Source organism: Populus nigra, chromosome 3, assembly GCF_951802175.1.
Source record: "Populus nigra chromosome 3, ddPopNigr1.1, whole genome shotgun sequence".
NCBI classification, from domain to species: Eukaryota; Viridiplantae; Streptophyta; class Magnoliopsida; order Malpighiales; family Salicaceae; genus Populus; species Populus nigra.
The window spans coordinates 3,361,322-3,378,959 of record NC_084854.1 but is presented as its reverse complement, the minus strand read 5'-3'; the positions used below and the strand labels follow the sequence as shown (position 1 = coordinate 3,378,959).

General features: G+C 31.1%; 1 protein-coding gene across 2 annotated transcripts; it reads left to right on the top strand.

Annotated features, from left to right (window-relative positions):
• Nucleotides 1-1,145: 1,145 nt before the first annotated feature.
• On the top strand, nt 1,146-5,633 carry LOC133689351 (leucine-rich repeat receptor-like serine/threonine-protein kinase SKM1). 2 transcript variants are annotated; one of them, XM_062109182.1, is made up of 4 exons: nt 1,146-1,281; nt 1,508-1,555; nt 1,759-4,368; nt 5,021-5,633. In XM_062109182.1, exons 3-4 carry the CDS (start codon nt 1,815-1,817, stop codon nt 5,380-5,382), a joined length of 2,916 nt encoding a protein of 971 aa, XP_061965166.1. In that variant the 5' UTR covers nt 1,146-1,281; nt 1,508-1,555; nt 1,759-1,814; the 3' UTR covers nt 5,383-5,633. The 2 variants fall into 2 exon arrangements, with proteins under 2 accessions (XP_061965166.1, XP_061965167.1); XM_062109183.1 differs by having other exon boundaries at nt 1,152-1,281; nt 1,508-1,581.
• The last annotated feature ends 12,005 nt before the right edge of the window (nt 5,634-17,638 follow it).

Sequence of the window (17,638 nt, the reverse complement as noted above, 5' to 3'; positions counted from 1 at the left end):
ATATACTAACATATTTAATTCTATCCAACTATTTTTTACTCATTTTTTGACTTATAATCATGGCACATCTACTAATAACTTTCTAGTGATCTGTCTTCGCAAATTTTATGATCTACTATAAAAAAACTGAATATAAATAATCACAAAAATATAGTACATTTAAATGATACTTAATTTTAAACACAATTATTTCAAAAATACCATTATATAGCAAAAGGAAGGATATCGAATACCGAAGTCCAATATTTATAAAAACAAGAACGAAAAAATTGAGTTAATAAAACACTATAAATATTTTCATAGTTGAAAGAAAAGTGTGACAGTTAAAGAAATTTTTAGAATTTTACTTGTAAAGGTATTAATCTAGCTAGATATTCAAATTATATGTTGAGATGATCTAGTACTTAGAAATAGTTTTTTTTTTACACTGTAACTTTAAAAATTTACTATTTTCTTTATAATAGTAAGTAGTAGTTAAATCTTAATAATATTCCTACTCTATTACTATAAAAAACTATAAACCTTTTAAAAAATATTAAGGATGGGGAGTGAATTTACCCCTTTCGTGCTTGTAACTAAGTCTTCCATGCGTATGGATGATCTGCCTGCCCAACTAAAGAAAATGTGAGAGTACTAGTGTGTGTCTATATGTATACATAATCACCCATTTAACATGTCTGCAAAGTATTGTTTTACTTTCACCACAAATCTTTTTTACATTTCCAGTATAATGTTGTTAATAGCAATTATGGCCATACATCATGACTGCTGTAATCAAATATTTCATATACAAATGCAAAACAGCCTTCAAATTAGCTATATAAAAAAAAAACCCAGTCTCATTATAGTAAATAAGTAGAAAATCAGAGGCAAAATCTCCATGTCCCATGAAACTTTCAAACTTTTCAACGGTTACAGAAATCATTGTCACAATCCCAAGTCATCAGTCAAAAGAGCATTTTGGTAATATCCGACAAAATTAGAAGCTTTTCCAACATCTGTCCCTGTTTCTCTTTCAACCTTTCGTGTTCAAACACTCTTCAAATAAAGTCAAGGTGCACTTTTGTAATTATAACCCATAATTCATTGTTTTACCGATTTCTCCTATTTATACACTCAAAATCTTCTCATTTCTCTCACTGTCTGTGTTCCTCACTATAATTGCAGTTCTTATTAACCTCCTTCAATACTATTCCCTTTCCTTGTCTTTCAATCCAAGTTTGTTTTGATCAAATCATTGCTAACCTTTGAATTTTACTGTCCTCTAATGATGATATTTTGGTACGTTACTAGACATCTTACCTAAGTTCATTTCTATGTTGAATTCTCTAGCTTATATCATGCTAAAAAGGTGGTTATAACACATGTTTTTGCATAGTACATCTTCAGATTACTTCCCGTTGTATTTTTTTTTTTTTGGGGGGGGGGGTGGTTTGGCAGAGTATGGTTTTCTTTTTATTATATAATATGTTGTCACCTGATTTTTCCTGGCTGTAATTTGGCACAGGGTCTAGGAGTGGAGTTGGTTCAACCATAATAAATACATGCAACAACAGTGAGTTCATGCTCTTCTTGTTTTTAGTGAGAATTCTTCTGATTCTATTTTGTGTTGTTTTTTCGTTTCTGTTTCTGTACTTAGTTATGATAAATACACAGGCATGCATTTATTTCGTGTTCGTTTATGGTACACTTTCAAGAAAAACAACGATTCCGTATAGAAAGTTGTGTTGATATGTGCTTTTCTTGAAATTTTAACAGCTTCTTCAGATCCGAGGGACTAAGACAAACACCTTCTTTTGGAGAAAGGGGGAGAGATGTTATCATCAATGGCAGCCGCAAAAGGGCTTCAAGCATGTTCAATGCTGTTCATGTTCTGGTTCTTGGTCTTGAATTCTCGCATGTTGCATGCTGACAATCAGGAACTTGAGCTTCTCTTGTCTTTCAAATCTTCCCTAAATGACCCTTTGAAGTATCTCTCAAACTGGAACCCCTCTGCCACTTTTTGCAAGTGGCAAGGTATCACTTGCACCAACTCCTCTCGCATTACTGTGATTGAACTCTCAGGGAAAAACATCTCTGGCAAGATTTCCTCTTCAATCTTTCAGTTGCCATATATTCAAACTATTGATCTCTCAAGCAATCAGCTTTCTGGTAAACTTCCTGATGATATATTCTCTAGCTCCTCACTTAGGTTCCTCAATCTTAGCAACAATAATTTCACTGGCCCAATACCAAATGGCTCAATATTTCTCCTGGAAACATTGGATCTATCCAATAATATGCTGTCCGGGAAAATTCCTCAAGAAATAGGATCCTTTTCGAATCTTAAATTTCTTGATCTTGGTGGCAATGTTTTGGTGGGCAAAATTCCTCTCTCAGTAACAAACTTGACGAGTTTGCAAGTCTTGACTTTGGCTTCTAACCAACTAGTTGGCCAAATTCCAAGTGAATTAGGCCAAATGAGAAGCTTGAAGTGGATTTACTTGGGCTACAACAATCTTTCTGGTGAAATTCCAATAGAACTAGGCCAGTTAACTTCTTTGAATCATCTTGATCTTGTCTACAACAATCTCACTGGACAAATCCCATCATCTCTAGGAAACCTCAGTAATCTTCAGTACCTCTTTCTCTACCAAAACAAGCTTGCTGGTCCGATTCCTAAATCCATTTTTGGTCTCACGAAGTTGATTTCACTTGATCTTAGTGATAATTCTCTATCCGGTGAGATCCCAGAACTCATAATTAAGTTGAAAAATTTGGAGATTCTTCATCTTTTCTCCAACAACTTCACTGGGAAAATCCCTGTTGCTTTAAGCTCCTTGCCTCGTCTTCAAATCCTTCAACTTTGGTCTAACAAGTTGTCTGGTGAGATTCCAAAAGATCTTGGAAAGCGAAACAATCTCACTGTACTAGACCTTTCCAGCAATTCTCTCACTGGAAGAATTCCAGAAGGCCTGTGCAGTTCTGGCAATCTCTTTAAGCTCATTCTCTTCTCCAATTCACTTGAAGATGAAATCCCAAAGAGTTTGAGTACTTGCAACAGCTTGCGGCGTGTACGTCTCCAAGATAACAGCTTGTCTGGTGAATTATCATCAGAATTCACCAAACTTCCACTTGTGTACTTCTTGGATATCTCTTCCAACAATCTTTCTGGTAGGATTGACTCTAGAAAATGGGAGATGCCTTCACTTCAAATGCTAAGTTTGGCAAGAAACAGTTTTTTTGGGGGCTTGCCAGACTCATTCGGCAGCGAGAATCTTGAGAATTTAGACCTGTCTCAAAATCTGTTCTCGGGTGCTATTCCACGTAAGTTTGGCAGCTTGTCAGAGCTAATGCAGCTGAGGCTAAGCAAAAACAAGATCTCTGGTGAAATCCCAGACGAGCTGTCTTCATGCGAAAAGCTTGTGAGTCTAGACCTTAGTCACAACAAGCTCAGTGGCCAAATCCCTGCTAGTTTCTCTGAAATGCCAGTTCTTGGTCTGCTTGATTTGTCACACAATGAACTATCCGGCAAAATACCAGCCAATTTGGGAAGAGTAGAATCGCTTGTTCAAGTAAACATCTCTCACAATCATTTTCATGGTAGTTTACCCTCCACAGGAGCATTTCTTGCCATAAATGCAAGTGCTATTGCCGGTAATGATCTTTGTGGCGGTGATAAGACTAGCGGCTTGCCTCCATGCAGAAGGGTCAAGAGTCCTATGTGGTGGTTTTATGTTGCATGCAGTCTTGGTGCTCTAGTGCTGCTTGCTCTTCTTGCTTTTGGATTTGTTTTCATTCGAGGGCAAAGGAATTTGGAGCTAAAAAGAGTCGAAAACGAAGACGGGACATGGGAGTTGCAATTCTTCAATTCTAAGGTATCAAAATCAATAGCAATTGATGATATTTTATTGTCCATGAAAGAAGAAAATTTGATTTCTAGAGGCAAGAAAGGAGCTTCATACAAAGGGAAGTCCATCACAAACGACATGGAATTCATCGTAAAGAAAATGAACGATGTGAACTCAATTCCGCTGTCCGAAATTTCTGAACTTGGCAAGCTCCAGCATCCAAACATTGTCAACTTATTTGGATTATGTCAGTCCAATAAGGTTGCATATGTAATTTATGAGTACATCGAAGGAAAAAGTTTGAGTGAAGTTCTACTGAACCTAAGTTGGGAACGACGGCGAAAAATTGCAATCGGGATCGCAAAAGCTCTCCGGTTCCTGCATTGTTATTGTTCGCCGAGTGTTCTTGCTGGTTACATGTCACCGGAGAAAATTATCATTGATGGAAAAGATGAGCCTCGTCTCATATTAAGCCTTCCCAGCCTGGTTTGCATCGAAACCACCAAGTGCTTCATTTCTTCGGCCTATGTCGCCCCAGGTAACTGGCCTATTTTACTCCTTGCTACTATCTTAAGCTAGCATGGTCATACAAACATTAGGAATAAAAGAGTATTTGTCAGAATACAGTAGGTTTTATTTCTTTTTCTTTTTAACTGTTGTTGACCAATAAGAATATAGTAGTTCTAGGAATTTGATTAAATAAAAGTCCAATTATGCCTTGGCATGCTAAAAAGATTTTATGTACAGGACATTCATGCGTCAACCTTAAATTATTAGTGTCCTGAAGCAAAACAAAATTATTAGCATTAGTTTACTAGTTTTATAAACCTAAACTAGCCAAAACCCATCAGACTAATTGGATTGTTTTATGAACGTTGCGGGGCACGTTTAGGCTTGCTAATTAATATGATAAATGCTAGCAATTCTACAGCTTGACAACACTAAGAAAATTGAATTTTAAGTTAAAGTTATATATTTAAGAAGTTTAAATTATTAATAATTTATATGATTATCATCGATAGAAAAAAAAACATATATAATCAACTTCCATGTGTATGTTTCTATGCCTGCAAAACCATATATAAGATGAAGTTTGTGTAATCCATTGAACGTAAGCAAATGGTCTTGCTTTATGTTCATGCACGTGCATCATAAACTTAAGATGCGGTTCTATTGCTTCTCTATTGCAGAAACCAGAGAAACCAAGGACATCACTGAGAAGAGTGACATGTATGGATTTGGCCTCATCCTTATCGAATTATTAACCGGAAAAGGCCCGGCAGATGCTGAATTTGGCGGGCACGAGAGCATCGTCGAGTGGGCGCGGTATTGCTACTCGGATTGTCATCTAGATATGTGGATTGATCCAATGATAAGTGGGAATGCATCGATTAATCAGAACGAGTTGATCGAAACGATGAATTTGGCACTACAATGCACAGCTACTGAGCCCACAGCACGACCATGTGCAAATGAAGTATCCAAAACCCTAGAGTCTGCTTTAAGGAAAAGTTCTCGTGTACTAGGCCTAAAGTTTTCTTCCCTTTTTTAGTATTTTAATTATCTCCTGATTAATTTTTGCTCAGGTTTCTTTCTTCTTCTTTTTGGGATTTCTAATATGATTGTTACTCATATGTTTTGTTTGATGGTACGTATGTTTGACATTACATACTAGTACTACTGAGAGTGTAAAAATGTAGATAGTAAATGCCATGAATTATAACCTCTCTATAAAGAAAGAGTCGTTTTATTTTCTTGCCTAGGGCAACTAATAAAGTGTATATATATATCCTTCCATTTCAATTATCTTCCTTTCGCTATTCACCTTCAACATCATGGCATGAAGTCCTTTATGACTAATGATTAGGACTCGACCCTCCAATGCCAATGCAGCACCGATAACCGGTTCCCGAGGATGTGATAACATTGACGACCAAAAAAGAAACAGGACAAGTAAATAATTTGGTGGACAGAATTTTAAACGAAGAAAACTAGTGCAGGAGATAAGGATTGAAGTGAAACATACCAAACTACAGGGACTAATATATAGTTTAATTATATAAAAAAGAATTAGATCAAGCCAAGGGAAATTCACCAATGACAATATGATGTCACTCCATAAAGAATTGCGAGTACAATTACAAGAGAGTGGAAAAAAAAACTAAAAATGTTAATTTAAACTGAGTTTCTGATGAAAATTTCTTGTACTTAATTTATTTATCCTAGTCCAACACTTGTTTTCTGATGAACTGAGTTTCTGATGAAAATTTCTTGTACTTAATTTATTTATCCTAGTCCAACACTTGTTTTCTTGAGACTGAAAATAACATACAGTAATTTGCATTATTGTAGTGATGGTTGAATCGCAGATGGTGATAATTCTTGCATCTAACTCCCCAGTGCTCCTTATCTCCTACTGTAATAGTTGAATCCAAGATAGTCACAAGGATATATATATATATATATATATATATATATATATATTAAAAACGGATTAACAAAGTTAATCTCCACAATATCTAGCAATATATAGAGATGCCCGACAATATCCAGCCTTTTTCCAGAAGGCCTCCTACTTGGATATGCAGGCCTATTTAAAATTCTTCTGAATATTCAGCTTAAAAGGGGGGAAAGAAAGAAAAACACATCTATAAATCAGAGAAAACAAATCTGCAAATGGGGAGTTTCTCGATTATAATTTAAGTATTCGTAGTTGCAAGGAATATCTTCTTCGACACTAGGACGATACGCATGATCCAGAAAGTCTCAGTGGGAATAATAATCCATGCTTGCTATATCTTACAGTACCAAGTAAGTGGATATCCCACTGGAAAACTCTTGTTTCTGGTTGGATGGCAAGTGGGTGGGTGGAAAGGATTGTAGAGCAACTTCCAAAACTATCCCCCGCCAGCTTCCATTTACAAGTGACCTTTAATAGTACTTGTGAGAAAAAAAAGAGCAGGTTACATGTAGAAGAGGGGTGTGGTTTTCACTATGGGCCGGTCTCCGTTTTTGTTTTTCCTGTTTGTCCGCCTCCTTTTTGTCCTTCAAACTAGAAAGTAGCATCTAGTTTTGGACTTTACATCAATATTCTTCCATTGCTTTTCTCTTTTTATTTTGATTTTTTGTAATCTATTCTATCACGATAGACCACCGGCAGGTCAGATTTTTCTTAACGTCAAATATTTCATGTTATACTAATATTTTTAAATAAACAAGAAAAATATAAGATAATTAAATTTAATAAACTTGATTAATTTAATAATATGATAAAAAATTTCAAAAATAAACAAAACAATAAAAAAATAGCAATAATTATCTATAAAAACAAGTTGTCAATATCATACTTAAGACGAGAAGAAAAAAACTCGTTGGAAACTCACCGTTTCTCCACTATAGACATAACCCCACCACCATAAAGTGCTTGTTGAGATGATTTTAACACCACTGTAAAATGCTATAAGACGACACCAAAAGAGGCCGAATGTGCTGCTAGAGCATTGACTTGGAACACAAACCAAATAAAATATCATAAAATGATAAACTCATGCTTATATTTAATCAATTAATTTAATTTAATTCACAAAAAGATTTTTAAATAAAAAAACCCAAGATAACCTGGGTCATTTTCAGAATCAATGGAAAATCCTATAGAAAGCAAATAAAAAAATAATAGAGTTCAATCTCCAATTAAATAAATATTAAATGATAAAATTGAAAAAAAAATGATCATTAAAAAAGAAAAAAACAAACAAACTCAAGCGAACCTTCTAAACCTTGGTTAATCTTCCAAACTCACAACCCGTTAAATTCTAAACTCGAACTCAATCAAGATTCTCAATTCCTAACTAGTTTAATATTGAATGATGAAACCAGAAAAAAAAATTATCGTTTTAAAACATTTTTCATGGTAAAAAAAAAAGCAATAAAAAGAACGGTGATTAAATTTGATAAGAAAAAAAATTGACAGGGGATGAAAATATAAAAAAAATCAATTTTAAACATTATCTCAAATTAAAAAATAACAATCAAAAGAATGAGAACCAAATCTAACATATGAAAAAATTAAAAGAAGATAAAATTGAAAAACAAAATCTAATTTTATAAATTATTTTATATAAAACAAATAGTAATCAAAAGAATATGCACCAAATCTAAAGAAAAAATAAATCGAAGGGTTTTTTTGAAAATTTAAAGGGCTAGGCAAGGAAATTGAGGAGAAGAGAGAAAAGAATGGGGGGAAAGAAAAAAAGGCTGCTAGCACAAACTAAAAGTCTGCTGACTACATGTGTCATCCAGGGATCAAGAGGTCACCGCGACGATTCCAACACCACCCCAGGAACCAGAGTTTGTCCACTAGGCGACGCAGTATGCATCGTATAAAAAGCACAGGAACTACCCATGCAAATAACGCACACATCAACCACTTTTCTAATAATATTTGTGTTTATTAAATTATCAAATCACTCCTAAGTAGACTTGATAATAACATAAAAAAAACCCAAGAAGAAAAGAAGAAAATGCTCATGGATGCAAGTTAAAAAAGTTTTGATTTTAAGAGTAATTTATTCATTTAATTGTGTTATAAAAAAGCAAAAATACAAAAAAACCTTTAGACACCAGTTTTTTTTTAAAAAAATTGTTTGTAAGAGTAATTTAATTATTTTATTATCTGTCAAAATATTAAAAGACTGGTTTATTATCGATCAATTTAATAATAATAAATAGATCCTATGAAAAAGACTATATTACCCCCTAATAACAACAAGTTAATTGTTCTAGTCACATTGCAATAAGTTTAGGGCTATACCTTTTAAAAAAAATTTATTATTATATATGGAGGGATATCAATAAGAAATTATTTTAATATAACAATCTAAATTGTATGTTAAAAAATCATTTCTATTTAAAAATCTAAGGAGGATATAAGAATAATTTTATATTGTGTTTAAATTTTAACATGTTCATTTCAAGAAATCAACGATTTGGATTGTATCATATGTACCTATCATATTAATTCCAAAGATATAAAAACTCTTCATCAACCAAAAGCTTCATCTCTCTCTACCATCGTTTCTTATCTTTGTCTTTTCATTAATTTCTTTTCCATAAAGGGAAAGTTAAAATTTGATTTCAAATTTTTTTAATTTATTTCTTACTTTCCATTAATTGATCACTTAACTAAAATAATCGATTCAAGAAATAACATCGTTAATTAGTCTGCCTCTCACACCATTAACTGTGGATTTAATTAATATGTGAAAGAGAATAATATAAAATTATTTTTAAAAGCTCATTTAATAATTAAAAATTTAAAATTAAAATAATTATTCAATATTTTGGGATGAATTAACAATCAAAAGTTCAAAACTATAACTACTAATGTTATTTCATGTATAAAATAAACTCTCAAGGCCAACTCATCCAGTAACACCCAAGACACAGGTGAATTAAAAAGGAAGCTTTTTTTGGTAAACAAAATCTGGGAACTTTTCTGGGAAAACCCAGTAATTCTCTGCATGCATGAAAAATGTTCAGAAGATTGATTTCTTTGTGCTTCACTTTGAACACATTCCTAGGCAAGTATCCAAACAATAGCACATGTTTGGGCTTTTTAATTTTCCCTCACATACACCACACCCAGGAACAAATATTATTCATTTAATTTCCATAATATATAGTACTATACACCAGTCAGCGAAGAAAAGAACATGGGAAGTGAATTGTCCTGATCAGTGAGCTAGGTCAAACAGCTAGCCAACAGGAACACTAAGGGACCACTGTACTAAGAGTATGATTGGAATTACAGTCATGATTGTTTTTTAAATTATTATATTTTTAAAAATATATTAAAATAATGTTTTTATTTTTTAAAATTTACTTTAAATATTAACATATTGAAATGATCTAAATTTATTAAAAAAAAATATGAAATAAAAAAATCAAATTTTTCTTAAAATATTTTTCAATTATAAAAATAAACATAAACAGGCTCTCTAAGAATCCTCGTGGTTTAATGATATTGTTTGTCCCATTGAACTGAAAAAAGAACAAGAACTGCTACGCAAGCACAAAGCTACAATCATAAAGCTGCATGTAAGGGGGGGAAAAGGTTTAGGGAGGTAGAAAAGAAAATGCCTTTATTCTTTTGGCCTCACATTTCAAGACTTCTGCCGTCTCTTGACAGACAATAGCATGGTCAAAATTGGAGATGGTCTTGTAGGACATTTCAAGTGTTACTCTCCCTTGAGAGGAACTTGAAGACCCGCTAAAACTATGCAAAAATAATTTATAGCCGTTGAGTACTGTTTGGTAGGAATTAATTTTATGATTATAAAAATATGTGTGCTTTTCTTTTCTTTGTTTTTCAATCATCAATTGGCTTAGATGACAGCTAATTAATAATGCAATCACATTCTATGTATAGATTCCTTGATTTTACATTATCATTGTGTCCTTGTGTTTCTAATATGAACACTGCCGATGCAGGCCTGGTGATTGCAATTACAACTATATATCTCAATCGGAGTATCTAAAGTGAATCATTGCATTTCTTCCTTCCTGGAGACTTTGAGCATGTTTGGCAGTGTAGTTGCGGGTGCTTTTCAAATAACTTTTCGTGCTAAAATACATGTCAATGATGTTTTTTCATCTTTTAAAAATTATTTTTGACATCAGCACATCAAAATGATCCAAAACATACAAATCATATTAAATTTTAACAAAAAAAAAAATTTTAAAATTTTTTAGGAACGCAGCCGCAGCTGCGTTCCCAAATGTAGCCTTTACCTTTTAGATAATGAAGAAAGTTTGATCTCATGCAGTGATGGCTTTGCTAGTTTAATATGTTTTTGTAAGCGATCAAATTAGTTACATGTGATATTATTATTTTCATGTAAATATATATTTATTATTAATAAATACTTAATTTATCTTCAATACTCATATAATATTAGATTAATGAATCTAATATAACTTGATTTATAAATCTAGAGTGAAGATTAAGTCCATGAAATAAAAATGTTTTGCAAAGAAAATTATAAAGTTATTATAATTATTTGATTCCTATTGCATCAAAACTTTATTCCTAAAATGTTATCGGTCAATGCTTTCTTAAACATTGAAAATTTATTAGAGTCATAGAAACTAGTACATATTATGTTCTTTTTTTTATGAAAAGAAGTAGTTGTTCTCATAAGCTGAGGTATAAAAAATACCTCAAACTAATATGTAGGTGCTTATCATAAGACATGTACATTGAACTTAACTGCATGAGAATTTCATATGTAGAGATTATTTATGTCCATGAAAAGACTCACATGACGATTGTATAAGTAACCCTTAAACTTGATATCACTAAGTTATTTTATATAGAGAATGTTATGTTTTGATTTCGTTATATATTATCTTAATTGATATAACAAATATGCAAACATTGAATATAACATGAATTATATAAAGGTATTTGAATGATCAAGAGATGATATATCTCTCTAGATGAATTAAAAAAATGTTAATTTGTTCTTAAATAGTATTGACTGAGAAATCATTGGTTAAGGTGGAATAAGATTTGAAAAGAGTTTTAAATCTTATTTAAATGATCAATAACTATTATGTAGAGAGCAAACATGATTTAATACAACAAACATACTTCATGCTTTAATGTTAAATCAAAACATTATTGATGAAAGGATATTAATCATACTGAGAAACTGGTCACTAAAAGATTAAGTCAAACCACTAATAACTTTTCTAACATACTTCATGCTTTTTGTTTATAAACTTGCGACACGTATGTTACTAGATGATACCCATGATCTTCACATATAAATTAATCAATTATTGAATTGATAATAAATTAGATTATTTAATTTATTTAATTCTATGTAATTAAAATTATAATTTATATTTGGATCAGCATATTACAAACTTAATGGGTCATATACATTAAAAATCATTAGTGAAAAATTAAACTAAGATGATTTAATTAAGTATGATTTGATTAAAATATATTTTAGAAATTAAGGACTAGAATATAATTAATACATAGATTATATTTCTAAACCCAGAATAATCAATGATGGTATTGACTGAGTTAATTTTTAAAATTATCCTGAATTAATATATGGATATTATTCAGGGGCAAATTGATATTTTGTCAATTTATAGGGTTTTTCAGATTTTTTGATAAATAGTAAGCTATGCCTCATATTTTTGGGTGGTTGTCTGTTAAACAGAAAATCTACGTAAGTCACATAATAAAAAGCTTGCACTCTAGACATAGCAATATATCTCTCCTAAATAAGAATTTAGAAGATTTCTCACTGATGGTTTGTGTGGATTACCGTTGAAGACTGGACAATTGAACGATTTGTAATTTGCGACAACCCAACCTTTAAAGAATTATTCAAATCCAAAAAAGATCAGATTTTTAGGTAATAAATCCCTAAACAACTCTAAATCTATTAAATAGGATCCTAGGGACTTTCAAATAATTTTGTTCCATTGTTTTCGTTGCATGTATGATATTCAGACACCCAACAGGCTTCACATTAACAAGTAATAAATCTTTGCTTTATATTCTTCTTTTAATTAAAAAAAAACTTAATTATAATCAAGACCTTTTAGTGGTAAATTTGTATTCTTCATCGGTGAGAGAGGTTTCGTTTCCAAATCTACAAAATTAAATAGTATGGGCTAGTGTTTGAGTTAAGATTATTAAGCCATTATAAGGTGGTATTCATGACCCTATTTACCTGTTATAAGATTAAAGACTTCAATTTATTTTGTTTTAAAAATATAAAAAAGCTACTCAAAGTCAATATTGATATTGATGTAGCCAATATTAAAAAGAATGCAGGTTATAGGCAGTTATATGGAAGTTTATTCCGAATATATTATGTAGATGATCTAATGGATGTTTTTATAGACTATTAGGATATGGTTGGGTCCAAAAGGAGAATTGATCATAAGTTTATTCCAAACAAACATAGTGATTAAAAGAGACCATTAGAGGTGATCATTTTCGATTCGGTTCAGTTTTTATAAAAAAAACAACCAAATCGGTTTTTTTGTTTAAAAAACCAAAAAAATTAATTTAATCGGTTTTTTGATTTTTTTACTCACCCCTAAAAACCATAATATTTTATCCGACTATTGTATCGGGTTTAAATTTTTATAAGAGGTTCCCAATGTCTATTTTTATAAAGAATATCTTTACCAGTTTATTTGCTGCATTGATTTCTCTAAATTAGGCTTGAAATTTCATGTTATAAATTTTAAGTTATTTTTCTATATGTTTTAGGATTCTGATTACATTACCTAATATAGGTTAGTTTTCTAGTTTATTTAAAAGTATTGTAAACCTCCAAGAAAGGTAAACTTGATTGTATTAGTATTTTAAAATGAAATAAGGTTTTAAAGTTATTGTGTTGTAATCCTACTTTTATCTTTTTTTTTTTGTTTTTATATACTTCTTGTTGTTTTAAAATTATTGGAGAAATTATCAATAAATATAAGAAGACAAATTAATATACAGGATTAGAAATGCATCATCCACCATAAGATTGAAATCTTTTAAACAAAACTTAGAATTAACTATTAAATTGTTGTATCGTATCAAACCCTCAATAAGTCTAACAACCCAACAAATTGAGCTTTTAAAGCATAAATCACTTGACAATCCTTAAAACACATTGTTAGTGGCATTGGCCTATCTATCACAAGACTAGATGAACTTAGAATCAACTACTAAATTTCTAATAAATTAATATTTTAACATTCAAGCCACTTGACACTTTAAAACTCAGATTGTAAAAAAGATGCATCTTCTACCACAAAATTTAAAACTTTTAGATTAACCTAAAATCAAATATTAAATTCTATAGATATCAACTTAAACCGATCTTACAATTGCACCATGCATCATATAATCAAAACTTAAATGTATATAGTGGGCTTGATTCATCAACTTTATGTCCTTGTCGTTTTGAAATAAATGGTTTTCATCTTTCTTAAAAACAAATTAGTGGGGAGATTGGAATTTGATTGCACGGAAAAATAATGTAGCTGCTTTTCCTTTCTTGAATTCCCATTCATCCATGTCAAGATCTGGTGAAGATTAATTCCATATTCTTTAATATCCCCATACATTCAATTTGAATCAGACACCTCCATGTTTAAACTATCAAGTTTCAATTGCTATGTTATCCCCTTGGGATTTATTTCTAAGTTCATATCCGGAGGAAATGAAAGAGGAGGATAATTGTAAGAGCACTAACTTAATTAATTTAATTTGACACGTATCTCTTATATTTTTTATCTAATTAAACATTAATAAATGCATATGCCCACTTAGGTCAAAAGGAAAAGAATGTCTAAATGGACTTTTTCCAGCCATGCCCTGCCCGCGAGCTTTCTTGTGACCTGCTTTTTGCTTCTATGTTACAATGATGATGCCTAAGGTTTTTCTTTTCTACTTCTCTCTCTAAGCAATGATGATATTGCTTGACATGGAACCCTTTTCTCTTTTGCTCGATCAGAATTCATGGGGAGCTTATATGGTTAGAAGATTCCACCTCTAAAGATCAGTCTAAACATATAAATTTAAACTAGCTGACATTACAAGGAGCAGACCAGCTAAGTTTTGCTGGCATGGATATGATATTGGAAGTGTTTTTATCTTAAAAGCCTCAAGATATCAATTATAGTCCTTGGAGACCATGAAAAAAGCCCCTTTAACTTCCTTCTTTCTACTGAAAAAGCTCCTTTTCTGGCAATTTTTTTTAAATTTTTTTTGCAAGATTTGCTCTTTGATTCAACGGGGTAAAAGGTGTTCATGTCAAACATTTTTATTGAATGTTTCTTTGGTTCAAGACAATGGGTTTTGTTTTTTGAATTCTCTTCATAATATAATATTAATAATTAAATACACGTGTGTCCCATCGGATATATCAAGAACACCGGCCACTTAACATGGCAATTATAGTGCTTTTTTAGGGTGGAGGATTTACATTGTGGGTTGATATTTGTTGCAGGTCGACATTCACATAATCATATTTATGGATTGGGAATTTGAATCGCCGGTCGTCGGAGCAAGGAGTTTTATGTTGGATTAAGGGATGAATGTCATGAGATTGAAAAAACTCATTAAGCTAAGTGACTGGCTTGAATTTTAGAGGCGTGACGTCCTAAAAGCTTCCTTGTTGATGTTCATAACGTCAACAATCAAATAATTCAAGGCCAATCACTGAAGTAATTAACAGAGGAGTTTATACATTTTTTATGAAGTATGAACTCTCTTAAGGAATTGTCCATGGACAACTGAGGCCACAAGCAGAAAGTAGGATTCATAATAGTTCAATTAACATGTCTGGATCATCTGTCTGAAATCTACTCAATCATAAAATTCAAAATGTCTTAAAGCAAAGATTTTGTCTCAAACTTTATAATATCCCATAGACAGCATGCCACATAGATTGGAGTGCATGGTCAACAGTCAAATCCAACCTCTCCCCCGATATCTAAAAAGGGCTTCCAAGAGGGCTCTGGCCCAGGTCCTTTTCAACTGATAATGTCTTCCTGAATAACCCGCGCGTGCATTGGTTTGTTTTTGGGTTTAGGCATATTAAAATTTTGATTTTTGATTTTGATTTTTTAAGTTTAATCAGTATTATTAATTGTATACTTAGAAATGTGATGAATATTATATTTCAAAGTACTTTTTTTAAAAATATATTAAAATAATATTTTTAAAAAAACATATTTTTAACATCAACATATCAAAATGATTTAAAAACATCAAAAAAATAATTCCAAGTAAAACAAATTTTCAAAAAATAGCAAAACAGTGATTCAACCACAACACTAAACAAGCTCTAAGCTCAACATAACCTAGCAAGTTAATCTAGTGACTTGTTATCCCATCCCAGGTAAAGTTTTAAATTAAATTAAGTTGATCAAGTACAACCTAGTTGACCTAATGAATTAACCAACTACTCACTCAACATTTGGTTTAACTTAAACATTTTTTAAAACCAAATCATTTTAATTTTTTTTTAATTCTGAAACAACATAATTTTAGATTATTCAGATCAATCGTAATCAACCATTTAACTTGTAGTTCAAGTTTTGAATAAGGTTATGAATTAAATCGAGTTTAATAACTTTCAATGATTTAACCGGATATAAGAATTAAAAATTATTATTATCATTAAAAAAATAAAAATCATGAACTTGATTTGAATGGTAAAATTATTATATAATATAGGAGTGATTAATTAGCTTATTTATGTCATTTAAGATTTTATATGGTTTATAAATAATGAAATTACAATTAATCAATAAGTCTTTTGTCTAATGAGCTCCTTGCACTTGCAAGAGGTCACAGAATATTCAAATACTTGAGCTTAAAAAATGCTAGATTATAATAAGGGGAGGTCAAAGCAGCCCTTTATCTTTGTAGCAGTAGCCAATTTAATCCATCATTGATTGTGAGATGCAACATCTATATTTTTTAGTAATTAATTATTCTCTTTTTAAGAATTCTACCAATATTAATATTTTTTAATTACTAGTGGGGTTAAAGTTATTAATATTGGTAAATATATTATAATGTTAGTATTGTATTAAAGGTATAAATGCAATCAAAAGTTTTTATGGATACTAAAATAAATAAAACACTCCTCCTAATGGACCAGGAAAAAAAATGCCACTGTTCTTCTGTTATTTACAACGTTTTATTGTGTCTACTGAAAAGCTATGTATTCAATGAATGTCTTTGGGTGATTTAGCATCATTATTCAATTTACTCTCGATATGGTTAATCTAATGTATGCTCCAAATATATATATGGTATTTTTTTAACGATAATATATATGTAGGATAGGTTGAGTGATGATTACATTGTTATCGAAATATATTAATCTAAAATTTTAAATTATCAGGTGAGATCTTAAAATATAATTTATTTTTTTAAATAAAAATTATTTAAATTTAAAATTTATATAGACTCATACTATCTTTTATATATAATTAATTAATTTTAATTAGAAAAGAGAAGGGATGTGTTGAGATTTAAATTCGTAACCGTTTAATCATGAAGACTCCAATATCATATTAAAAAATTATCTTAACTTAAAAATTTAAATTATTAGATAATATTCTAAAATATAATTTATATTATTCTTTAAATTTATAATAAAAAAAATATAAATATAAAAAAAATGTAGCCGACATGGGACCAAAAAGAAGCTTAGGGTTGAAAATAAAACAAACCACTAGATTAGATAACATAAAGGAGACGAAATGGAAATCACTTTCACATGGTTTTGTCTTATATCACCGGAAGTGAAGTGGGATTCTGACATTTTCAAGTGGATTTTGATTGAAATCGAAATTAGAATGGATTTTTGCTATAGTTGAGAGAGCCTTTCAGCAGATTGAACTAAAACTTGTTTACATGATTCAAGCTAGAACGCAACATTTTGGAATCAATGGTGGACACGTACTCTTCTATTAAGAAAATTAAGTGGTCTAGGGAGAAGCCTACAACTTGAAAAACCTCTCTCAACATCATCTGCCATAAAAGCTTGATTGGGACCTAAGCGATAATGTGGAGAAGCTTGTTTTATTAGAGTCGACTTAGCTGAATCATGTTGAGAAGAAAGCTAATTAATGAGTGCATGTGACATGATGTCAATGTCATTCTTGAGTAAGCTACGACTAGAAGGGCTAGGGGTTTTCTGCACTCGCATACAGGAAAAAAAAAGATGTGTTTTTAATTTATTCTATTTGTTCTTGCAATAAAG